Source organism: Carassius auratus, chromosome 15 (genome assembly GCF_003368295.1).
Source record: "Carassius auratus strain Wakin chromosome 15, ASM336829v1, whole genome shotgun sequence".
In the NCBI taxonomy this organism is placed as follows: domain Eukaryota; kingdom Metazoa; phylum Chordata; class Actinopteri; order Cypriniformes; family Cyprinidae; genus Carassius; species Carassius auratus.
Genome location: NC_039257.1, coordinates 11960556 through 11986879, shown reverse-complemented (window position 1 = coordinate 11986879; position 26324 = coordinate 11960556). Strand labels below are relative to the sequence as shown.

General features: G+C 36.4%; 2 protein-coding genes across 5 annotated transcripts; one reads left to right on the top strand and one right to left on the bottom strand.

Annotated features, from left to right (window-relative positions):
- Nucleotides 1-1496: 1496 nt before the first annotated feature.
- Nucleotides 1497-12030, bottom strand: LOC113115116 (alpha-2-macroglobulin). Its single transcript, XM_026282416.1, has 34 exons — nucleotides 11878-12030; nucleotides 11423-11603; nucleotides 11189-11345; nucleotides 10558-10610; nucleotides 10389-10409; nucleotides 10026-10191; nucleotides 9856-9940; nucleotides 9647-9761; nucleotides 9427-9547; nucleotides 9227-9336; nucleotides 8972-9142; nucleotides 8655-8888; nucleotides 8339-8551; nucleotides 8073-8222; nucleotides 7804-7929; nucleotides 7535-7628; nucleotides 7146-7245; nucleotides 6211-6436; nucleotides 6014-6140; nucleotides 5814-5935; nucleotides 5664-5715; nucleotides 5502-5585; nucleotides 5239-5415; nucleotides 5053-5128; nucleotides 3708-3864; nucleotides 3534-3608; nucleotides 3289-3451; nucleotides 3005-3198; nucleotides 2710-2922; nucleotides 2487-2608; nucleotides 2309-2390; nucleotides 2078-2161; nucleotides 1871-1976; nucleotides 1497-1788 (listed from the first exon to the last, which is right to left on the bottom strand). Exons 1-34 carry the CDS (start codon nucleotides 11961-11963, stop codon nucleotides 1748-1750), a joined length of 4284 nt encoding a protein of 1427 aa, XP_026138201.1. The 5' UTR covers nucleotides 11964-12030; the 3' UTR covers nucleotides 1497-1747.
- Nucleotides 12031-20343: 8313 nt separating this feature from the next.
- On the top strand, nucleotides 20344-25185 carry usf1 (upstream transcription factor 1). Of its 4 annotated transcripts, none has more exons than XM_026282397.1 (11): nucleotides 20344-20440; nucleotides 20892-20958; nucleotides 21056-21105; nucleotides 21236-21351; nucleotides 21618-21731; nucleotides 21817-21967; nucleotides 22104-22158; nucleotides 23956-24014; nucleotides 24095-24189; nucleotides 24267-24395; nucleotides 24623-25185. In XM_026282397.1, exons 2-11 carry the CDS (start codon nucleotides 20951-20953, stop codon nucleotides 24710-24712), a joined length of 867 nt encoding a protein of 288 aa, XP_026138182.1. In that variant the 5' UTR covers nucleotides 20344-20440; nucleotides 20892-20950; the 3' UTR covers nucleotides 24713-25185. The 4 variants fall into 4 exon arrangements, with proteins under 4 accessions (XP_026138182.1, XP_026138179.1, XP_026138180.1 ...); XM_026282394.1 differs by having other exon boundaries at nucleotides 22104-22191; XM_026282395.1 differs by having other exon boundaries at nucleotides 21236-21381.
- The last annotated feature ends 1139 nt before the right edge of the window (nucleotides 25186-26324 follow it).

The window sequence follows — 26324 nt, the reverse complement described above, 5'->3', positions numbered from 1 at the left end:
TTACATACTAAATTTAATGAGACAACAGAGACTAGTAAAATATAATTTAGATGTAGATGTAGACGTCTCAAGGCATTTCCTCTTCTTCCACTAATTAGACTGTTCATCTTTCAGTAAAGTCAGCTTCTACATAATACACTACAATACAAATTTATTTATATAGCACATTTAAAAACAACTGGTCTTGACCAAACTGCTTTAGGTTTTTTAAGATTGAGGTTGTTAGAGCTAATATTTCTCTCCCATCTACTTTTTTTTATCCATTTCTACTTAAGAGTTACTAAGAGTTCTCTGCTCTTTTTAATCAGTATGAGCTGAAGAAATCTAATTTGGATTCATCAGTTCTTGCTCAATTTAGACCTATATCAAAACGTCAGTTTCTTTCCAAACTACTGGAGAAGGTTGTATTTGGACAATTGAATTCATTTCTAGATCTCTGTATACACATAGTGTTTCAGTCTGGTTTTAGATCTTTAAATGGTACAGAAACTGCACTGTTGAAAGTTTTTAATGACTTGTTACTTGCTACTGACCCAGAGGACTGTGCGATTTTAATTCTACTAGACCTCACGGCTGCATTTGATACTGTAGACCATAAGACCTTGATTTTACGCTTGGAACAATGTGTTTGTATTGAGGGTACTGCTTTTCACCCCCTTTCTTGCCTCTCTTCACTGGTTACCTGTCCATTTTAGGATTCAGTTTAAGATATTGATATTTGTTTTTAAATCTCTTTTAAATTTGATATATAATATATTTGATGTACCTCAGGCTTAGCCAAGACTGAGGCTAGGTTACACTGGTTCGCTGCATCCTTTGTCCGATTGCAACTTTAAATGCAGGTACTGGCTTGGAGCTTACTAATGTAATGATACATATGAAAAACTACAAAACTAACAATTTAAAAATTTTAGTGTCGTGAGTACACTACTAGGCCAGTTCTGATGACTCATGACTTGACTTTTGACTGTTTTTTGATCGGGGAAATGTTTTTTATGTATTTTTTCCCTTATTGACTGTGGGAACTTTATTTATTAAACTGTTGGAATTACTGCTGATCTTGTGACTTGGACTAATTTCGTTGCTTTTTTGTAGCCTTTTTGGCGAGACAATTTGTGAACTATTTTTTCTTTTTCCTATTTGAACCAAAAAGGCATTTGTGAGACACTTGAAACTGTGTTGATATTTGTTAATAGTTTGTCATGTTGAATGTAGTAGTGGTCTACTTAATAGAGTTTTATTTTATTTTTTTGGGGGGTATTATTGCATTGCAATTTTTTTCTCAAATAAGTGAGGGGTTTTGTGAAAGACAAACCAGACTGCACAAGACCGTTGTACGTTTTCGGAAACTGAACCTAGAGTAACCCCCCTTCCCCGTCTATTTATTAAGTGAACTCGAAGTAAGGAGATGGGGTGGAGGAGGGATGCTGATAATTCATACATCTTAACTTAATCTGTGCAAATAAAATGTGAGAAATGTCCACATACATATAAGATAATCAATGTATTTTTAAATCTTTATTTCTGGGTCTTTTTGTCAATGATGTTAAGGAAAAGTACACTAGTTATTTTGCTGACAAGAGAGTACTAGTATTTGCATGTATTTTTTTTACAATAAGAAAAAAAAAGTATAATAAGAAAAAAAATTCTGTAAAAGTATAATCAACACTGGAAAAAACAGTGAAACATTAAACGTTTAGTGAGAATTTAACTTTTTCATCCAACTGCAGAAGTGAAGCATGACACTTCATTCACACTGGGATGAGTACTCGGTCTGTGACTGGTCACCTGCGGGAAATATTGATACAGAGAAATTATCTTAATAGCAATCGCATAATAATAACAGATGAAATGGCACATCAAATCTTACTTGTTTGGTAGTAATCATAGACTTTAATCGCAGCTGGTTTGAGATTCTTTACTGGAAGAATCTGTTTCAGTTGTATCTGGAGATTTACTGGAATATTTTGTTGAACCTGCAGGATGTTAAACAGGATCATGGAAATTTAAGATTTAACAGTAGATCAAATGTGAATGAATCACTGAAATTATTATATGAATGTGTCTCTATTCTCACCTCTTTCAGATACACAATGACATGATCATCCTTAGAATCAAGCCGCTCCACAAGTGATGTTGGCGGAAGGCGTTGAAGTTCAAGCTAGGTGATTTAAAAAAAGAAAATAAGAAATGTATTATTTGTCACATACCCAGAACTGAACCAGACAATATATTCCATCATTAGATTTGCTGTACAGTGAATCAGTACAGCAAATCTAAAAATGAATCATTTTACAGTCAAACGCACCAATGATGTGTCAGCTGTGAATCCTGATAAGAGTTTAATTTCCACAATGACCATGTTAGATTTTGTCTGTTGACCGTTGTATCTGGAAAAGGGAAAATACGAACCATCAGAGTTAATGTTGAATAAAATATAGCCATAACCATAATACTTTTTCACAGCATAAAGTAACTGGTCTTACGTCACAGTTAAATTTAACAGTAGGTATTTTCCAAAGGTTTTCTTGCAATCTTCCTCAATCTTAGCATCAATGCTCAGTGTTTTAGCTTCAGTAGGAGTGGGAATGTTGTAGAACTGAGCGACCTGAGAGAGTCAACATGAACAAAAACCATTTCACAGCACAATAACCACAAAAGCTAAGAGAAGAAAGAGAGAAAGTGAGCAAAGCTGAACGCTCTACAGACCTGCACAGACACACAGGCTGAGCCATTCACTTCAATGCTGTATTTGGCTGGGACGTCCTGCAGCTGCTTCTCCTGGTACAGTAACTTATTTTCCTGATTGACATCAAAGTGGTGAGTGTCTGCTGCTGACTGTACAGTCACTGTGCTGGAGCCGTCAGAGCTGAACACTTTGGTAGCATACAAAGACAGAGCCTGAAGAGCCACCACTGTGTCCTGAGAAATAAATGTGTTCAGTAATGTGTCTTTTACCCATTATTCAGCAATCAAGTGTTTGATTTTGAGTAGTCTGAGTCACCTGTGTGGAGGAGAATCCTCCATAGGCATTCTGCTGCTTCACAAGCCAGCTGACAATCCTGTTAGCAAAGCCCAGATCAGCTGTAGTGAGTGAATCAGCAGAGAGAACAGCTAGCAGCACATATGAGCTGATCTCCACTGCCAGAGAATCAGAGTCATCAGCAGAAGCAGACTGAGACCAGTGGAGATGAGACCCTTTAGGACACATGGACAAAGGCATTTAAAAAAACAAAACAAGTATAGTCGTTGAAAACAACAGAAAGTAATTGAAAACAAATCTCTTACCGTCTGAAATAGCAGTTTCGTTTAGTTTCTTGAAAAGCTGCTGTCGAGTGTCTGTGTCTTTAGCCAGACTGAAGGTGTAGGCGAGCAGAGCAGTGGTGTAAGTGTTTTTGACATCCTCAATGACGGACTTACAACATGACAAACCTCTAGTGACGACAGGATCCTGAAAGAAACAGAGAAACAGCCACTGTGAGCTTAATTTTTCTGAGTTTATAGCCTACTGTGTTTCATGTAGATGAACTTACTGTGACTGGAGTTTCTAGTTCAAGTAGTGATGCAGTAATGTAGGCCGTCATGGTCACATTATCATTCACTCCACCCTGGAATAGAGGAGAAATAGAAATGAAGACCATTTTTACATTTATTACCAGACTTGGTGTGTACTGATCACAGCAAACAATGAGAAACACATAGCACACCTTCATTCTGTTGTTGAACAGTCTTCCCTGTTGGATAAAACAGCCGTCTGAATCCCGTCTGCTTATTAACCATTTCTTTGCACTCTGAATAATTTGTGGATCAATAAATATGTATTTCTGCGCTTTTCCAAAAGACCTCAGGACAAAAGCAGTCAACCTGGTGGTGTATTAATTTAATTATTAGTTCCTGTATTGCAGTGGTTTTCAACCTGTGGGCCGCGGTGGTATTGCAGGTGGGCCGCCAATTATTTTCTGTTCATTTCCAGTCCATTCTAGGGCTGTGCGATTAAAAGAAAACGTCCTAAAATCACGATTTGAGCGTGCGCATATGCCTAACTCCAGGTTCACACACTGTCTGTGATGAGCCTTTTTTTCTGAGCCAATGTTGACGGATCAGAGCGTTCTCACTGCGGTAAAAGGCTAGAAATAAAAACGTGCGAAAATAATTCATGTCTAACACATGAGCATAGAGTGAATTTGTTAGTGAACAGGATGCAGTTTAAGTGAGAGGAGACACGTTTTAAGTGTGCACACACTCTCCTCGCAAAGCAGCGTGTATCTGAGCAAGCACGACCGGTTTTGTGACAGAGCAAAGGAAATCTGCTGCGAACAGAGAGATTCGCACTCGTGCATTATTTTAATGTGCTTTCGCGTTATATTTATGCGCTCTCACTGCTGACCGCATACACATACTGTATACACACTGCAAACACCTGAGGCACCGCTACAATTAATGAGCTCTATGAACAATGCATGGCAAAAAAGAAAAAAAAAGTCCCTGTATACAGGATTTTTTTTTTATTTTATTTTTTTGCCACAAGTCTATACATTTTTTTACATCTTCACTATAGTGATAATTTTGACTTATGTCTGTTGTAGAGACTTTACAACTTTTTGATAAAGCTCTGATTGGTTTTCTTTTGGAAATATGTTTCAAATTAATCCTGAATGCATTTATGACTGTAAAAGCACAATTGCAAAATTGATCAAAAAAATCGCGATAGTTTTTTTTTTTTTTTGTCCATATCGCACAGCCCTAGTTTATTCAATAAATATAGTCTAAAATCTAGCTTCTGAGTACTAAGTTATTAACCCAACAATAGCGGGGTCAGTTAATTTTTTTGAAGTGGGCCGCGCAAACATATGTGTTTGGTTGTGTGGGCCGCGAGTTGAAAAAGGTTGGGAACCACTGCTGTATTGTAACTCAAATGATAACTCAAAATCAACTCAATTTAAAAAAGAAGAAGAGAAGACAGACTATATAATATTTTATACAGGATGCCTGGGTTTATTAATTTAAATGAACTTATTTGCTTTGATAAAAATAAGAGCAAACCCTTTTTACCATGCATTCTCATCTCCGTGTCCAAATGTGCTGAATCCACCACTGTAATGTCTGTAGTTCAGTTGTCTCTGATATCCTGTTGAGTTTGACAGCGATTAAATGTTTGGGTTCATCAAGTTTTTCTGAAATCTAATGTATTGTGAGTTCATTTCTCAGTATTTTCTTGACCTGACTAATTTCTCTCACCACTCTTAAGGAAGCCAGTGGCTCTCTCTCTGATGGCTGAAGTGAGCTGCTCTGTGTTTTCCAGATACTGCAGAATGTAAATATTGGGAGAAAGAATAGCCATGTTTTGTTCTCCACAGCCGTACGGCATCTTTAGTAATCCGTGAAGATTTGTCAGTGCACGACCCAGTATGTCCCCTAAAAACCAAACACCAATGAAACTGATTACATTTTAAAAACCCAAACACAAACATATAATTTCTGCTTGTGTATGTAAATGTTACCAATGACTGAAACAGAGGATCTTGCTGATCCCTTTATCACATCTTTAGGAAGATTCAGATCCACTTCCTCTGTGAGACTGTCACCTATGAACCAGAGAGACAGAAACACATCAGTGATCAGCAGAGAAACACTATAATGCTAAATGTTTTCTGCAGACAAACCCTTTGGACACAGTAACCAGCTGTAGGTCTCGGTCTTCTCAGTTCCTTCAGCCTGCAGCATAAAACAGTAACATCAACACATCATACTGACATAAGCAGCATTAGGATCATGAAGAAATGACGTCTGAGAGCTGTTTGAAGTGTGCTGACCTGTACAAGCAGACTTTGTGTGACTGTGTCAATGCGTCCTCTCTCTGGCACGCTCACAATCTCATTGTCACACACAGTCTGGGACGACTCAGCCTCTGCACTGACTGTAATATTCAAGACTCCTACAACACAAGGCATGTACGTGAAGATACAAACATCCACAAACACTGAGAAACAATGATTCAGACTGGAAAACTCACCAAGAACAGAAGGAGTGAGGATCCATTTAAAGGTTTTTCTTCCATTAGCACACAGACAGGATGAATACTGTTCATCAGAGGAGGCTTTGAGAGTGTAGTCTGAGGAAGGAGCTGGAGTCACTTTAACCTGTCAATCAAACACACATGATTAGTGGCAGATTTGATATGATTGAATAAAACTAAGTCTGAAGTCTCACCATGATGCACTTGGACAGATAGCTGAAGACAGTGGCCTTCAGCTCAAAGATCTCCCCACGGATGATGGAGTAAGGCAGAGAGAGCTCCAGGAAGAAGGGCTGGAAAACTGTCAGCTGAGCAGGAGGAGCCAGACCCAGACCTTTGGAGGACAGACAGAAGGCCTCCGTCTCCCAAGAGGTGATGGTGTCAGGAACCGTCACAGGAACCTGAGCTGATCCAGAGTCCCTGTTGTGCAGCACAGTACAGTAAAATGCAGAGTAAATTTCCGGGGGCTGGACATTGAGATGGTAGGCGTGTACAAGTATCTGGGTGTTAACAAAAACAATAAATTGGACTGGTCATATAACATTAGAGTTTTTTACAGGAGGGGCCAAAGTCACCTTCAACTGTTCATGAGATTGATTAACTTTGGTGGCATTCAATGTACTATGGAATTTTTGTGAAATTTCTGCTTATGTAGTTGCATCAGCAACTTTCTTTGCTGACGTCTCCTGAAAGGTGTATCAAACTGATAACTCAGCGCTACCAGAGATGAGTTCAGCATATCTTAGCACTGAGCCTGGGTTCTGACACTCTAATAAGACCTGTTTTACCCAGTTATTTATCCATGTTCAGAAAATTTATTTATTTTTACTTAGAAGTACAGTACTTTTCGGTGAATGGCAGTATTTATGATGTTTATTTTGTATATTCAGTCGTCATCGTCATTTTTATATATGGACTTTAGTATGATTAAGTTAGGTTTTTCTTCTTCTTCATTCTATTTTGTGTGTGTGTGTGTGTGTGTGTGTTTTATTGTCTATGCTACTGTAATGTAAATTTCCCTTGGGTATAAAATAAAGTCTTATCTTATCCTATCTTTCCTCGTAATGTGCCACTTACAAAGTTTGTTAAGTATATCCTTGAATATATGGTCTTTATGGCATTTACATACCCCACTTCAGTGAGCTGCCAAATCCATGTTTCTGGGAAAAAGGTACGAACTGTCTCCAGAGGTGGTCGAGCAGAACTTTCCTTTACAGAATTCTTCCTTTCTGAAAATTCAAATAAATTACTAATGCACGTGTGCAAAAAGCAGGTTTGAACTGATTCTAGTAAATTCCCCCATCAGTCTCTATTTATGCATTTATTCATCTACAAAACCTGTTGTTTGTTTATGCATCTGAATCCATTTCAGACATCAGCTGCTAACAATAAAATTTCAACAACAGCAAAGTGATATTCCGCTGAAATGATTTTGGGATCCCTTAAACATTTTCTCCAATTTAGGCCTATATGGAACAACAAAACATTAATCATATTACAAATTTCAAGTAGACGTACCCAAGTGAAAACCTCTTCGATAAGTTACACCATAGAGTGTCAGACAATCGGGTTGTCTCACATGCAAATTTGTTGCCATTTTCAATCCCACATTCTGTCAAACAGCAATAAATGACATGAAATGAAACTGAATGGAAATTGAAAAACAAAGTAAATTAAAATTTACATTTCTTGAGAATGGTGTAATACTATGTTTATCTTTTTTTTAATTATATCCTACTTTCTTCTCTTTATAAGTAACGTCAACAATTTAATGAGCAGTTTGTTACCAACAAGCTGTCATAAACACGGTCTAGTGACACAGCACGACGAGGTCTAACTTCCAGGCACTCCGGTGTATCCACGGCATTGTAAGGATAACCAGAAACTGACCGCACTGGCAGCAGGTTAAAGATCTGTGATGAGATAAAAAAAAAAAAAAACATTTACCAATTATTAAACTACTAAAAACATGTTATTGGAAATATTCATCTTTTGTAATGTAGACAGCTTTTTAACATTGGCCATCATTTTAGCCATGTGAGGTATACAATTAAACCTTTTCAGCATCTAGACGTTTTCCTGGCTTCAGGATCTGGATGCCCTGATCTACAGCACTGAGGCCGCACAGTGAACCAGGCTGAGCTGAGAGATGGAGAGTGTTTTTCTCACCAGGAACTGCTCTAGCAGGAGAAAACTGCAGAGAAACCTGTGACGACAACAACAGAGCCAGTCATTTTAGTGTTGCTGTGATGAAAATTTTGTTGTGTTAAAATGAGGTTTAAAGACAGTGATATCTAAATTATCTCAGAACCTTTTGTGTACCTCGTTTTTTAAACAATTCTCAGTCATGAAATCTCTGCTACCAGCAACAACATTTTCACTGGGCAGAACACAGTAGGCCAGAATCTGCACAGCAGGAGCTAGATCTGCACCAACAGACAGTTTGAATGATACTCTGCCATTTGCTGCTCCATTAGAAGACTTGACTTCAACCTTCTCATATCCATGATGAACGATCACTCCTCTGGACAAGACCTGAAAGAGACAGATGACACTCCAATGACAAACTGAAAATCTCAGAGGAAAGCATGATTGTAATACTGTAGATAGCCTGTGGACATGCAGCAATTGTACTCACTATATAGACGATGTCAGTTTTGAAGTCTTGAACAGTCTCTCCAACAAAATAATACTTGATGGTCACTGTAAACTCAGCAGCACACTTTAATGGTTGCTCAATATCTTCTATAATCAGTTCACTTAATGTTGGCGTGTATAGAGTGTCGGGTCGGAGAAGCTGAATTGTTTTTTCTTCTGTAGAGAAGTATGGTGTTTTAAAGCTTTGATATTGGAACTTTGGATATGCACTTGCCTGAATAACAAAGAATGTCGAGTTATTTTCAATTACCAAAGACATCAGTTGATCAAACACTGGGTGCACGAATATTATCATACCATTAGTTTAATATCACTTTCAGAAAGACTAGATGTATTAAGAGAGAAACTGGCCAGTCCATCACTGTCTGTAGTGAGATTTAGGAGCAGTTTTGAGGACCACAGTTTACCCTCCAAAAGATAAACGGCTTTGTTTTGAAGAGGTGCTCCTTTTAAATTCACAATTTTGATCTGTTCAACAGGAAAACATTTTTTTTTTAATCAGACTGTATTTCAATACAACTCACTATTAATGTAAAAAGAAATAAAACATACCTTTCCCTGTATAACGGACCCATGTTCATAACTTTTGGGTAGCTCACTAAACATAGCTTTACCAAATTCATATGTCAGAATTATAGTTTCAGATTTATCCATGGTGTTTTCTGATAAAACAAACAAACAATTAAATATAACTGTTTAATATGACTGTTAAAATTAATATTAACGTAAATGTAGTTTTTCGAAGTTCTTACCTGTTCCTTCTTCTGTTACATTCACTTTTAAAGTAAGTTGTTCTTTTAGAAATCTCTCATTTTTAGAATTAAAAAAGATTGATGTGTCCAAAGTAAAGGGGGCACAACCCATTGCATTCATCTGCAGATAGAGTACAAAAATATCCATTGAAAACATCCAATACAAAGACTATGATGAAAATGTTTCATATATTTAAAATAAAATAATGCAGTCACACACCTCAGTAGTTTCAACCAAACATGGTGAAATCAAGTCTGTTTGAGAAATGTATCTCAAATGTTCCCGACAAATTTCCACTCTTGCTTTCCCAGCCACTGGTTTACCAAATGTGTATCTATAAAGTAAATAATATATAATAAAAAAATTAATGTTTTGTTTATAGTATTTTAGAATTTTAATGCAGTAAAACAGAAAAAACCTTCACTTACTTTCCACAAACCTCCATATTCATCTCACTATCACCAAACGTTATTTCTTTTGGAGCTTTCATGGTCATTTCAAACTTTGGTAAAACTGGAAAGCAAAACCATGGAATCAATTAAAAAGGTTATGGGTAAGATTTTACGTTGCAAAAATGTTCCATGAAATTGTCACTTACCATACTTCTTCACCTCAAAATAATGTGTGATCGCCCGTTCACCAATATAAGCCTTTAGTTTATAAATGCCTTGGCGGGCCTCTGGGTTCAACTCATGAGAAAGCTGCAATATCCACCTTGTTGAGGAAACATCTTTCCACTGACCAATCCTGTTATTCTGATTGTCCTGTTTGATCCCAAAGAACACAGTGTTGATATAGCTCAGCTTTATTAATCTACTGTAGAGGCTGACCATTATTAATAATCTATAATCACTGAATATTTAATAACTGCAAGTACAACAAACATGTGAAATGCAAATTCCATAAATTTTTTGTTGTGTGTGACACCAGTGGCTGTAAAAGATGGGTACCATGTGCTTACCTCCAGCACGACTGTACTGTACTAAAAACATACAAACAAACATAAAAATCATTATTATTACTTTTTTTATCCATTGCAAATAAAATATTTATTGCAGGGTACATATATATGTATATTATTATTATTATTATTATTATTTATTTATTTTTAAATATAGGTAGATACATACCTTCTGATCAAAGGGTACGAAATTTCTATCCATGGTGACAACTCTGAAATGCACTGTGAAATGAGTGATATGTTATAACATAAGATTACAAACTTCGCAACTTTTCATTTCTGAGATGCAGTGCAAAATTAGAGGAACTAAGAAATGTGGGAAGAAAACTGAATTTGAATCTAATTTGAAAATGAATGAATTCAATTTGAATAAAGAAACACTGACTAAATTAAATGTACTTGCTCCATAAATACCAGATAGATTACATAGTATAACTAGAAAACAATGTCATTTCCAAAATATCTCATATGTAGAACAAGTAAACATGTGAGCAGACCACATATTTTAAAGTTTCAATATAGAGTAGTTGTTCATTTAAGGAGTACATTTATAAAACAGTTTTTGTAATATATTTGACAATGAAAGATACACTTAGTACTATCAGATGCAAATAAAACCAAGCAGAATGAAACAGCCCAGTGGTTTGGGGTGTGGCTACTGTGGGCTATATCTATTGTGCCGCACAGTGCTAATGCTCTTTCACTAATGACATCCCATTAAAACACCATCAGCAGTGTGAAACAAACTAAACAGCCTCACTATTCCCTGAACTTCAAATCTTATAAAATGAACAGCTCACCTGTCTGTCCTGGAATATAGATGGGTTTATCAGTCTGGATTAAAGTCAAATGGTTGTAACGTCTGAACACGACTTTTCTCACTTCAGTCATCTTGAAGTTCTTCCCCTGAAGTTCCACTTTCACTGCCTGCACTGATTCTGCTTCTACCAGAGGTGTCTGTTGGGTGATATGTTATTTTAAATCTTGACTAAAATGTTAAATGATGTGTGAATGCACATTTCCTGCTGGCTAACCTGAATGTTGAAGCATCGGTGAAACTCTTCCTCAGCTTTCTCCTGCAGCATTAAAGTGCTCTGATCACCATCAACCAGATAAATGTTCATGGCAAGGCTTTCATTGGGTTTGAGAAGACTTGCACACAATTTAGCTTCAGATCCCGACTCGATGACTGCAGGAAACGTCACCATGAAAGACCTGATGAGAGATATCATAGCATAAAGAGATTTGCTTGTCCACAGTTCTACCGCTTTTGTATTCCAATACATATTCTAGAACTTCCTGCACTTCAGTTTAAGCAGTTCCCATGTTTGGGAATATAGTATTATTATTTTTGCATTGTATAGTTGAGAAAACTTTCAGCATTTTAAGGATCCTATTCAAGTGCAACATTTACAAAAAAGATCGCTTTAGGTTAACGAAATATTTATATGTAGATATTACTAAACAGTTATCATTTAAAGGTACTTACGGCCCTGAGGCTTGTCCATGGACAGAAAGGAAGAGGAAAGAAACTAAAATTAGCCCTTTCCAAATACACAGCGCATTGAAAGCCATGATGAAGGCTGATCGTGCAGAACACACTATGAACAAAAGTTTGACCGTGTCTTTATTTTAAAGGAAACTTGTCCAAAACAAGCTATTGAGAAATTAGTTGCATTCATCATCAAATTAATAATTAATTTCTGGAATAACCTACATTTGTTAATCCTATTAATCTAATATCAGATCATTACTAAACGTGTCTTCCCAGTCAATGCTTTGGGACACTGTGCAAAGGTCTCAAGATATTGCATAACCACTCCTTCTATCATCATGCACAGTTTGAATCATTTCAATTCTGTGAAATAACAAACAACAACAAGTAATTAGTACCAGATATCATCCAAAGACAACACATATATATATGTTTACACTGTGAAATATAAACAATATAATAGAAACATTTGAAAAATCTTAAGATTATCTTCATATTTAGTTTTTAATATTGTTTCATCATCATGCATGTTGCAATCAGTGAAAAACCATGGTCACTGACCTGCTGTCCCTGTTTACACAGCACACACACATATGTGTAAAAGAGGGGCTACTGGTCAGTTTGTGTAAGAAATCAATCAGAGCAGCTTTTTATTTTTTTTTACAATTTTGAAAATAATACATCATCAATATCAAGTAATAAATACAAACGTGCATTCTTTTCCAGTAAAAACATTTTACTCCTAAAGAACTTGCCCTCTCATGGATGCTGCCATGTTAAGATCACATCCCTGCATTTAAGATCAGATTCCTGCATTTTTGACAGTAAATAAACAAACTTGGAACTATAGTACCCATCCTAATATCTGAATTTTGTTCACCAAAAAGCTATTACCATTGCAATATCATGACAAAGTGAGTCATTGTTAGGGTTGGGACATTTGTGTAATAAAAAAAGTAGTAGCAGTTATCTCTTATTGGCCTGTTTAGCCAATATATAAAAAAAAGTAAATTCCTGTAAATTAAAGAAAAAACACACATTACACAAATACGATGTGTCATTGGATTTGATAGATTAGACTTTCAAGAAAACATTTGCAAATGGTTTGTAAAAGGTGTTTTTATGTATGTTTTTGGCCAACAGGCATGACCAGCTTGTGGTGAATCAAGTGTTTTGAGAGTGCAAAAACTGCATATGATATCTCATATATATGTGAATGAGTTTGTTTTTTCATTGGAACCGATTTGGACAAATTTAGCATTGCATCACTTGCTCACAAATGGATCTTCTGCAGTGAATGGGTGCCGTCAAAATGAGAGTTCAAACAATAATTCACACATAACTCCAGCCCTTTTGATTTGGTTAGGTTCTGAGGTGGTTCACTTAAATACAGTTCCAAATACACTATATCCTAAAATCCTTTTATGTATTTTCATTTTGAAAAAAGACACATTTAAACAAAATTTATACATGTTGCATGTTCTCTTCTGACTTTATAGCAAATGTGTAAAGGTCAGACTTACTGTACAATATATTACTATAAAATGTTGCTGTAAAGTCGTTACTGTATGCACATACACAGATGTTTTACTTGAACATACTAATATCTTAGCTGCTTCACTCGGTCACCATTCCTTGGTACACAGTACAAATGTTTTGAAGCTGGATTAAAAATCATTACAGTCAGTATACAATATAACAGGGCAGTACACATTGATGGATTACATACCTCTTCTATGAAACATTTAAATAGTTGAGGACAATGTTAATTTCCAAATATTCAAACCTGTCTTGATCGTAGTGGCCATTGTTTTATAGATAAGCCTACTTCATTTGCCTCTTCTATCACTTCTTCTATTTTGTCTCCATATCCACCACACATCCTTACTCATCTTCTTCTTCTCAGCTTTTGACCTTGATTGTCTCCTGGTTGTTCCCATTCATAAAGACAGTCACTTGCTTCGTTAACTGAATGAATAAGCAGTTTGAGCGAATCAATTGAAGGAATGACTTGCCACCATCTACTGGCAGTTTTAGTTTTGCTGTTAAAATAGAATTTCAGTTAATTAAATAATTCCATATCTATATTGAAAATGTTATATTTAAAACACTAATCTCAACAATTTCCAATACACCTACAGTACAAACCACTTTTGTGTTCTTCCACTTCTGCACTACAAATACATTTTCTATTAATACTGATTTTATATGATTGGTAATATAGAAGAAGTTGAGAAAAAGTGTAGGAAAAATGTAAATTTTATGCTGGCAATAGCTGGTAAAGAATGGGGATCAGAAAGATCTTCAATGATGTAATGTGAAAGTGTATGAAGCTTTGATATACCAGATATTTGATACAGTATGCAGTATTTCTTCAGTATGGAGTGAAGTGCCCGTATGTATAATACCTGAAGCAAAAATTGATCTGGAGATTTTGGACAAGAGAAAGGAATGGGAGGAAATAGGAATACTTTATAAAAAAAAAAAAACGTAGAATTAGAAATTTTAAAATGCTTATAATATATATATATATATATATATATATATATATATATATACATATATATATATATATACATATATATATATATATATACATATATATATATATATACATATATATATATATATATACATATATATATATATATATACATATATATATATATATATATATATATATATATATATATATATATATATATATATATAAGCATTTTAAGCCACCATAGCTGCCATGGACCTCCCAATCGCTCGGGCAGTCTCCTTGGTGGCGCGGAGGGAGAGATCAGCGGTGCTTCTTAGCTTAGAAATATCGTGGGACTTGATCTCCTCTACCTCATCTAGCTCTTTAAGCAGGTTGGCTTGGTACGCCTGTAACACCGCCATGGTGTGCAGACACGCACCAGCCTGACCTGCAGCCGCGTACCCTTTGCCCACCAAGGCCGATGTTGTTCTGAGCGGCTTGGAGGGCAATGCCGGGGCCTTCAGAGACGATGCAGCACAGGGGGACAGATAGCTCGCGAGCGTCTGTTCCACCCGAGGCATCGCTCTATAGCCGTGCTCTCCCATCCCCACTACGTTACCATAGTAATCAGACAAGGGGATGTAGAGGCGGGTTGAAAATGGGCGTTTCCACGACCTGGTGATCTCTTCATGCAGGTCGGGAAAGAAGGGAAGGCCCCGGCTAGGAGGTGGTTGACTCGCGCACAGGAAGCGTTCATCGAGCTTGCTTCGCTGCAGTTCAGTTGTTTTTTCGGCAGGCTAATCAATGTTCAGTTTGGCCTCCGCCTGAGTCACCACCTCTCTAAGAGCTCCTCATACTGCGGCGAGTGGGGTGGCAAATCACTGACAACAGACTCCACGTCAACCTCCTCGGAGGAAGAGAGGCGGAGTGTCGATCCCTCTCCCTGGGTGGAAGGAACCGTAGAGCGTGCTTCCGACTCCAATGATTGGGCACCGGGTCTGGCGGAAGTGGAAGGAGATAGGGACTCGCCTAAATCCAATTGTGAACCCCACGAGTGCAGCCGCCTTTCTGCCTCAGCAGAAGCGGGACCAGCACCGCGGGGAATGCTGGCGAAGGCCCCCCTCCTCGAAGAGGGGCCCTTCGGGAACGAAGCAGCCGCACCGACATTCTCTCACAGTGCGGACAGCCCCCTCGAGGGCCGACTCAGCGTGCTTCGCTCCCAGGCAGACCACGCATAGGCTGTGTGTATCCTCGCTCGTTATATATCGCGGGCAGGGAGGAACACACAACCTATAACGTGATCCGGATTCGCCTTTAATATGCTTGGTTTTCGCCTGGCTCTTAGACATGACTTGGAGCTCTACTGGACAGACAACAGTAAAAAAGACTCACAAGACAAACAAATGACATTCACACACAGAGTGCTGAAGACGCGAAGCTGATGCCAGCTGCGCGGCACGTGCTTTTATAGCTTCCTGGTCGCTTACGTCACTATTCCATTGGACTGATTACACACAATATTCAGAGTCGCTCATGCTAAGCACGTTCCCCAAAGCGTTTTCGACGCAGCTCGAGGTCCTGAAGAGGAACTGCTTTTCTGATTCGTACAAGTGACTACATGATGTGGAGTTTAAACAAGTAGTTCTGAGAATATCAATTATGATTATGGTTAGAAATGCATCAAAGTGAAGTTGTTATAACATCTCCCGGAAATTCATCTCTCTGATAGTACCATTTATAATTCATGATGTTTTAGCACATGTAAAAGGCACACTGATGGACTGTGAATTGGGAAGGCTGCGGTTCTCTCTGACTATAATATTTTTCATGATTTAAGAAAAAATAAAGGGTGATATATTGTAGGCTGTTATAGTATATAGTAATAATTCAAATCTATATAGAAAGATTGGGGTGTACGTATATGTTTTTCTAAGAAATAGTTTCCTAATTATAATTATCTTAATCTGGAAATGCATTAAATCCCTCAGCACACACACAAATGAATGCTATAAAAGCTCAGCAAAAGCACGTTCCTGTTGATTTCTCTCATCGGAACCCTGCTGACAACATTAGATGTTTCTCTCAATTTCAAATAGTTTAAAGAAGGATTATTAACACAAAACGCAAATAAATTCAAGCAACAATGATCGAAGGTAAGAGCTTTCTAATTGTTTTCTGTTATGAATCTTTTAGTCTTCAAACTGTTGATCCTGTCAACTATCTGTATAATAGCTCAAATTTGTAGATGCCAGTATCCTTTGTGTGTCAACGGATGACTTTAATGTTATCCTGTTTATTTATTTTTTTCTGGGTATCATCTGTGACTTTAAAGACTAAATAATAGATATTATAATTGATATTTTAATTCTTATTCTTAACCTTTGGTGTGAGAGAAAATCCTCTATACACAAAGAAAAAAAAGCAGTTCCATATTTACGAAATGAAACCCTACTTTTTGTTTTAGCTTGTTTGTTTTTATTGCTTCACACAGAGAGCTACTTGAATATTAAAGTGATTGCTGTCATCCTCTTGTTCTCGGGTAAGAATCACACACAAATCTCATATACTGTAGGCCTTTAAGTTTAATGTGATTTGATTCAAGTTACACTTTTTTAATCTTCAAGATTAAAGTTTTTAAATCACTCATGGTCTCTATGCATGTAATGTTTATTATTTGTAAAATAAAATAAAATCTGAATCATTTTACAGACTTTCAAGGAACTATAACACTATTTTACTGTCAGGAAAGCATTTACATCAATGCACATTCAAATCAAAATACATGATGATTATTTTCTTCCTCAGCTGTCTATTGCCATAATAAACCAGATTTTGGAGTATTCACAGTCTGTGTCAATAAAAACCAAAGCCTAACAGTTGATTGTTACTACCCACTTTGTGACAACACAGCCTTTTACTGCAAACTTTATGATGGCGAGACACTAATCGCCAGCTCAAACAAGACAATGGATAACAGCAATGTTTCATTCTATGCTACAACTGAAGTGTGTCGACTCATTATCAAAGATCATGCCAAGATTTACCAAAACCAGACCAAGACTTATGTATGCTCTCTGTCACGGAAAACAAGTCAAGAAGAGAAGAAACACGTTGTGAAATAGACTGGGAAAGGTTAGTGTCAGTTTCTTAACTTAATCTCGACCAATAAATAATGGTTAATATAGTTGGAATGTTTTTGTAAAAACATGGAACTTTGCCAAAATTGGGAAAATATGGGCATTTTGTGGAAAAAATATACTGTTATACAATATACTGTTTACCTAGATTGGTTGAGTTCTGAATTTTGCATTCTGAATTTTTGCTTTCTATCTTTTTACATCAGTTCATTATCCTCCACCCTTTAACAGATTAAGCATCTTTTTTTTTTCTAGAGCGACCAACGGACTGCCGTGGAAGTGGACCATTACTGAATGTCTCCAAATTGCTGTGGTTAATAGCATTTATTTCCTTCCAAGAAGCTTATTTGTAAAATCAGGTATAGGAGTATAGGAAACATTATGGAATGAAAAATAAATTACATAAACTCACATAACAGATAAAGTAAAGCTACTTAATGTAAAGATGATACATTCAAATATCATGATAAGACACCCATATGCAATATCAAGCAGCAAAACAAGCTGTTTTGTGCAGCTAAAAATTGCTGGATGCAGTTGAGACCAAAAGCCAGACCCATTAAATGGCTATGCCTACTGTTATGGGAAAAAATAAGGTGCATAATAATTTACAACAAGCCTTTATTGTTGTTTCTTCAACTACGTCATTTGGTCCTGTGTCTAAAAGCACACTTTTAACACTCTGATAGTTTAATATACTAACAATGTTCAACAGTGTATGCATGCATCATAAGACAGTCGTGCATGTGTATGTGTGGGCATGTTTTTGTGACATATCAGGACACAACTTTGTATAATGACATGGGTATGACACAGGTATTACAAGGAGAGGGTGACTTATGAGTACATAACCCATGTCCCCATTTTTCAAAACGCTTATAAATCATACAGAATGAGGTTTTTTTGAGAAAGTAAAAATGCACAAAGTTTCCTGTGAGGGTTAGGGTTAGGGGTAGGGTTGGTAAAGGGCCATAGAATATACAGTTTCTACATTATAAAAACCATTGCGCCTATGGGATGTCCCCACTTTCACAAAAACAAACGTGTGTGTGTGTGTTGTTGTTGTTGTTTTTCTTCCTGAAAGCCATAAACATATAGACCTATGTCACACTCTCACCAAATCTCAAATTATGCATCATTTCCCCAAAATAAACACTATATAATGTAAAGAAAGATTTGTGTTGTTGCTCTGGAGTCTCCACCATTTCTTAAAACTGCAACCTATCTGGACTCTTCAGAAGTACAAGGCGTCAAGTTCTCTGAGACTTATAGGTAAATAATACTCTAGGTAGGTTGCAGTTCTGGAAAATGGTGGTGTTGGAGACTAAATGGTTCCTGATGGTTTCACACCTAATTCTTTACATTTATTCTTAATTCTTTTGCAGTTAAGTCTTTTCTGTTTTTTTCTGACCCTGCTGACTCAAAGAGGATTTCCTTGTCCAATGGTCATGCCTTGAATTTGCAAATTATAGTATTGCATTAGTACTGCATGCTTCTTGTGGGCATTAAATAGTTTTTGAATTTTCAGTCTGAGGTCAATCTCTTTTTTGGCTAATTTTATCTTTTTAATTTTAAAGAAAACCTGCACACATGAATATAAGACTTCCAGGCTTCATGGATAATTATATATATTATATATCACTTATAAATTACTAAACACAAAATGTATAGTTTAAGACTGATTAACTGATGTGGTTTGGAAATGGTAAAATGTGCTTAGAAAAAAACAGTTCAGAAAATCAATTTGCATAATTATGCACACACAGTAACCTATAAATAATCGTTATTTGATAAACAGTAAAAAGAACATCATAAAATGTGTACATGTGGTTTCCATGTAACAACACGAAATGAGTGTTGTGATTGCTCAGCGGTTTCTTTAGTTGGAGTTTTCTGAAGACGAGGGATCGAACCTCCAGCGCCGTCTGGCGTTTTCTGAAGACATATAATACTGATATCGACTCTCAGATTTGGACTAAAACAAACGCACTCCCTACATAACTTTACGTTAGTCAGCTTTCCCGTTTTTGGATTGAACCCAGAACGTTATCCACTGCTATCCGGAACGAAACGACTTTACAAAATGTCACGTTTGTTTTAAAAGACGACATTATACGCTTAAAGTTGCTAAATTCAAATCCTAATATGTTTAAACATTCCACTTTCTGACACTTAACAAAGCAAGGCGATTAAATGACATTTAAAGAAAATTATGCATATTTTTATACAACTAACGTTACCCCAAAAAGTTCACATTCTAACTTCCGTAAAAAACCTGTGATGATACTCCTTCGGTCAGATTTCTTTTCATATCAAAACATTCAGATGGGTGTAATTCTACAAAATAAAAATGATGAATTTTTGGTCAATAATCTAATTATAGCAACAAAATATTATATACATAAATGTCGATTTGCTAAGTCCTCCCCCACATGGTCTGCACTTAAAAATGAACTTTTGCTGTTCCAAAACTGTCTCATAAAGGTTGAGAATGCCCATGCTAAAAAATTGCATAAACATTTAATAACACTTCAGATATGCTGAGTCCTTTTTATATTGTTTGTCTTATTTTATTTATTTTGTTTTAGCTTACTTTTTATTGTTTTTGTTTTTCAATATAGTTTGTTCTCCCTTGTCATGTGAAAAGCAGAAAATGTTTTCTCAGATGATTTGCTGGAGGTGTGATTCTTAGTTTATGATACAATAAGATTTATATTGTACATTTTGAGGATTGTAATATTCTTTATTTTTTCTCTTTTTTGTGTGAGATATTTGCATTGTTTATTGTGATAAGAAAAGAAACAATAAAAAAAAAAAAAAAAAAAAGATACTCCTTCGGTCATGTGCCAATCCACACAGTAATGTCCTATTGGAGTCGACTCTGTGCGCATGCGCAGAGACTAACCGCTCCGGTTGCTCCTGTTGTAAACAAGACGGCACACAATAGTAAACGGTGAGATGATAAATGAATTTACATATTTATTTTGCTTACTTAAACATCAATTTCATTATGGCTAAATGTAGATGGAAGTGATTTATTCGTGTACGCGGCGCATTTAATTTTTTTTTTTTGTTTGTTTAAGCTTGCCAGATAGCACTGGTAGGTTAGCTAGCTAGCTATCCTCTCAACTGAAACAAATATAATCTATATTTTTATTCATTATAAATAACTTTGTATTTTTCACAGTTTAGTTATTCTTGTGCATCTAATTTAAAATGTATTTATTTTAAAATGTTTACCGTGTAGTACACATCCGGAGTGTTAATGTAAGTGAGGAGTGACTCCTGTTGGCCAGTTTTGTTAATAACGGTTATTGTGTACATTTTATGAAGTACTCACACGTTCTCGAGTATTTTTATGCTAACGTTTATATTGTTGGTTTCCTCTGTCGGATTCTGTGAAGGTTTGATCAGGCTACTGGGAGTGAAGGTACATTTTACCTGGTACAGACTGACTGTGGAAATGAAAGGGTTTGTAGCAAATAATCAAATACTTGAACTATACAGTTTGTAATAGCACTATTATTTACTATTTATTAACTACATATTTTAAATGTTGTGTTTTTAGACACCAGAAAAGTTCTGAACCTGATGTCAATTCTCCAGTCATTGAAGAAGGTATTGTAAGATCAAGGGTGATGCAGTAATGCAAGTTTATTTTTAAGTAAGTTTTGAAAATTGATGTGTGTGTGTGTTTCTCTCTCTCTCTCTCTCTCTCTCTCTCTCTCTCTCTTTCTCTCTTTCTCAGGGGCAGTTGCTACTGCAGAGGACCCATCAGCAATTACAACTATTCAGTCTGCTTCTACATTCTCCTCGGAGCAGCCGATCAAATACCTCTTCAAGACAGAGGGAGCCGGGGGGCAGGTAGGGGAGCTGTACCCTCCCTCAGGGCAGGTAGGAGATGGAGAGGAAGGGTTACATTCAGACCTGAGTGAGAACTTAGGCCCAGTTTACACCTGGTGATGATGCAGACAGATTATAAACCAAACGTAATTGTTCCCATAGAATGTTTTTTCTGACAAGGACTCGAAATATTGAGCAGTGATCTCTTTTTTTTCACTTTAAGTAGCTTCTACAGACAAGTGTAAGATTGTATTGCATAACAACTTATCCTCTTAATTTTTCCTCAGGTTACATATCGCGTAATCCAAGTCGCAGATGGACAGCTGGAAGCTCAAACTGACAGTGCAACAGCTGTTAGTGTAGTGACTGGGTTTCCTGCTACAACACAGCCTCTTACGCAGGTGCAAAATTGCTTCACCTGATATAGATGAATAGAATTGAACCTAATTACATTTCATTTTAATATTATTTAAAAATGTTTTTCAGGCTGTTTTTTCTCAGTCAGAAGGCTTAGATGGCGATGGCACAGAAACCCATTACACATACTATCCTGCTACTATATCAGACACAGCGGCCGGGACCATGGTGACTGGTGTTCAGGCCTCAGATGCTCTGCTTAGTCAAAGTGCTCCTGCAGGTACATCATCAAACCTTTTTGAACATAAATGATGCATTTCATTTGATAGTAACAGTGAATCAATTGAACAGTGCATCAGTTCTGTTGCAAAACAGACTGAGTTTTTATTTTTATTTGTTTTTTGCTCTTGTTTCAGGTCAGTTATATGTTATGATGTCTCCACAGGAGGTCCTTACTGGAGCCAACCAGAGGTCTATTGCACCTCGTACACAACCTTACAATGCGTAATGTTGCTTCTTCCAGCCTCGTTTAATACATTTCTCTATTCAGTTTTTGCTGTTTTGCATTCTTTGCACTTCTTTATTTGCAGTTTGTAAAAATCATTAAAGGGGGGGTGAAATGCTCGCTTTCACTCAATATCCTGTTAATCTTGAGTACCTATAGAGTAGTACTGCATCCTCCATAACTCCAAAAAGTCTTTAGTTTTGTTATATTCATAAGAGAAAGATAGTCTGTACCGGTTTTTCCCGGAAAAACACGACCGACTGGAGGCGTGGTGTGTGGGCGGAGCTAAAGAATCACGAGCGCCAGTAGGCTTTTGCGTTGAGAGCGTCTTGAAGCTGTGACTTTACCGTGAGGAAAAACAAACCATGGCTAACAGTCAGATTCAGCGTATATTTATGATCCAGAATCAGATCCAGAGGCTGAAATTTAACAAGAGCAGCATCAGCAACAACGTCTATGTGGTATGTACTGAAACTGTATATATTTGCTTAGCGGTTTTGGAAAATTAGTTCCAAAGTTCCACTTTGTCGTCTTTTTTTTTTTTTTTTTTTTTTTTTTAAGCTGTACATGTGGAAAGTGCAGTTTGATGACAACATCGCATGTTGTTTACTTGATGTGCTTACGCGCCGATAGCTAAGTTAACAACACAGAGATATTTGAAGCAGTTTTACTCACCGCATGCGGTTCCAACACACGATCGTGACCCTCTTCGTTGGGACTGCATTATCCTTAAGAAATAAACGATGTGAAAATCCGGCATCAAACTGGGCCTTGTTTGCAAAACAAGCATCTTCGAAACTCCGTTGATGCTCTGTAAAAATAAACTCCATCCACTAGTCCCTTAATGCTGTTTTTTTTTTTTTTTGGTAATCTGTGCAGGGTTGTCTTGCCCTGGCAACCAAAAACACACTTCTTTTGTTACATTTCGCGATGCTCTCGCTCTGATCAGTGAACGTCTTTTGTGCTCTCAGTGCTCTGCTATACGGGAGCGCGCGCTCTTCCGGCAGACGTGCCCTAGGACCCATATTAGGAAATTCCGCTCCATCTAACGCATCACAGACCCATACTCAAAAAAAACTTTCCGAAACTTGTGACAAACCGGAAGGAGTATTTTTGGAACAGAAATGCTCCTTCAAACGTACAAATTAATTTTTGAAACTTTGTCCATGTTTAGCATTACACTTTAACAGTGTAAAAAACTCAGTATGCATGAAATAGCATTTCACCCCCCCTTTAACAGTAATGTAAAATGAATTTAAAATAATGGACTCAATTTATTATTTTGATATCACTATAAGTATGCTGTTATATTAAACTGTGAAAACGAAAAAGTATGGAATAATTTTTTTATTTTATTATTATTATTTTTTTTTTTAATTCTCTTTTGCTAAACAAGGCTGCATTTATTTGGTTAATCTGCTTTCTAGTATTATATATTTTAAAATGTAACTTATTCCTTTAATGGCAAAGCTGAATTTTCAGCATCATTACTCCAGTCTTCAGTGTCACATGATCCTTGGTGGTTGAAAGTAAAAAATATTTTTTTTCTGTCATTTTAATCAAATAAATGCAGCTTTATGAGCATAAGAGGCTTTTTTCCAACCAGAATAATAAAAAAAAAATTTAATGTTTGACCTGTAGTGTAAAGTGTATTTAAATTAGCTGTTGACTGAACTGAATCTGGATTAATGGATTATTGTAGGAACAAAATGAACCCAAGGAACAAAAACATTTGTTGTAACATACTTTGTAAATACTTGCAGTAAGACAGAGGGGCCAAGAAATTCGAGAGATGATAAAAGGCGAGCTCAGCACAATGAAGGTACTGAAAAATAATTGTAAATGACTTATGGTTAGTTGTGTAGATTAATTGCAATTGATTATTTCCAAACCACTTTACAGTCGAGCGAAGACGTAGAGACAAAATTAACAACTGGATTGTTCAGCTCTCCAAAACAATTCCAGACTGCACCATGGATTCCACTAAAACTGGACAGGTATTTGTTAGTACTGTCTACTTGTAGCAACAGGAAGTGCTGGGTTATTTCTAAATTTGGTGTTGTGTGTGTTTCAGAGTAAAGGTGGGATCCTATCAAAGGCCTGCGATTACATTCAAGAGCTGCGACAAAGTAACAGCAGGTTAGGAGATGAACTGAACACCCTTGATAGGTTGAAGATGGATAACCAGCTGTTACGGCAAGAGGTATTTTACTGGTTGCACCAATAAGGGATAACTGTAATTATATCTGTAAATTATAAATTATATTAATATGATAATTTAGGTCTGTATAATAATTAACTTTCAATTGAATCGTCATTTTGATCCTGGTTTTAATTTTACAGAAAAATTGTATTCATTTAAGTTAATTTAAATCTCCAAGTGAGTCTTGGGTAGAGGTTTTATTCTCATTAATTGTTTTGTTGTTTTAGGTGGAAGATTGGAAATCTAAGAATCAGATTTTGAGGAGCCGGCTCCGGCAGCATGGCATAGTTGCAGCAGCAAGTGCAGAACCCCAGTGAAGAGTTAAAAGGATGTTGGAGTTTTGAGAATTTAGATCGAAAAACATTCAGCGCAGAAGATTCAATTTTCTGATGTTTTTAAATAACCTTGAACATTGCAGGACTAACATAATGCAGTATTAAACAACCTGGTGATGATTCTCCATTTGGATCTTGCCTTATGTACATATTTTATTTTTGTGTCCCCTGTACGTTTATCTTATTTAACATTCATTTTTTTATGTACCAGGACAGGTTTGTTTATTTTGTACCGTTTCTTCTAAACTTTGTGGAAATTAGTAATGTCAAATATTTGTGTTATTAATGCATTTTCATATATTTCATACTTTCGAAGTTCAGGTTTTTTAGCTTAATTTGTCAGAATAATGAGCATGTCAAATAACTGCCTGCTAATTGACAATTCACAATATGGTCATAGTAGATTTCACTATGCAGAGTACTGAAATAAATAACACATTTTCCTCACAAAGCTATTCTCTAGATTCAGATCTCAATCTGTTGAACATCTCCGCATCGACAAGTTTGTTGTTGTGTAAAAAAAAAAGTATTTAACAGAAATATACAAACAGTCTCCCATTCCTGGAGATATTCTTTTCCATTTTTGTTAAATAGCAAATATAAGGCAACTGAAAATGTTGAAGACTGAAATATTAATATTATAGGGACCTGCCTTTTAGACAGTCCTCTATGCACACGAACATTATGGCAAGCCATTTGAATATTTATTCCTTAAAACTAACGTTTTCTTTTACTAATTGGTAGTATCTATTCTATGTATCCTTATACCTATTTAGACAACATTTTTAAGATACTAGAGTGCATTTCACTTTAGATGTAAAGTAGCTATTCTGACCAGTTAGTATAACTACTAATTAAAAGCAATTAATAAAATTTAAAAAGAAATCACTTACTAGCGACATTTAAGGTTAATTATTGTGCTTGTTAAATAACTAACTAGTCACTACTGTGATATTTGCTAGTAGTGATGGCCACTTTCGAAGCACTGCTTCATGAAACTTCAAAACTTTTCAGAATCGTTTTTGTTTTCGAAACAGTGGTTCGGAGCGCATATCAGAATGCCAAAGTAATGTGATTTCAGTAAACACCGTGTTTTTTCGAGTGCTTTGAAACAATGAATCATTTTGCGAAGCAATTGGATTAGTTGATTCAAAGCTTCAAAAAGGTTTGTTTCTCTAATCATTACTTGGTAGTGATTAAGATTCTTAGTATACATATCCTAGTATACGTATAGGGTTGGTTTAAATAGTTGAATGTTAAAACGGTTTGCCATATTAAAAAGCCTGTATATTTAAAGGGTAACTAAACTCCACCCACTGGCAATATTTGAAAAATGCTGAAAAGTGGGCAGAGCACAGCGGAGATGGAGGAGACGAACCGAGGGTGGGGCTGAGCCGGGTGGGGCATGAACCTGAGACCCGCAGTGACGTATTGATTGACAGCAGCTGTCGAGAGTCACTAAAATGGAGAGTGATGCAAGTAGCTTTGCAACAGAGCGTTCATTTGAACTAGAGGACTTTTCTCCCCCACCCCTCACCTGAAGGGGAGGATGTCGAGGTGTCTGTGGACACAGGGCCAGGGCCTGAGCCATATG

Excerpts from the sequence above, each read along its gene's own strand:
- LOC113115116 (XM_026282416.1), bottom strand. The coding sequence starts at position 11,963 with ATGGCTTTCAATGCGCTGTGTATTTGGAAAGGGCTAATTTTAGTTTCT. Across the intron at positions 10,410-10,557 it reads TCGTACCCTTTGATCAGAAG|TACAGTACAGTCGTGCTGGA; the intron begins GTATGTATCTAC and ends GTATGTTTTTAG. Across the intron at positions 8,552-8,654 it reads AAACTGACATCGTCTATATA|GTCTTGTCCAGAGGAGTGAT; the intron begins GTGAGTACAATT and ends TGTCTCTTTCAG.
- usf1 (XM_026282393.1), top strand. Across the intron at positions 21,106-21,235 it reads TTCTCCAGTCATTGAAGAAG|GGGCAGTTGCTACTGCAGAG; the intron begins GTATTGTAAGAT and ends TCTCTTTCTCAG. Across the intron at positions 24,190-24,266 it reads ATTCCACTAAAACTGGACAG|AGTAAAGGTGGGATCCTATC; the intron begins GTATTTGTTAGT and ends TGTGTGTTTCAG.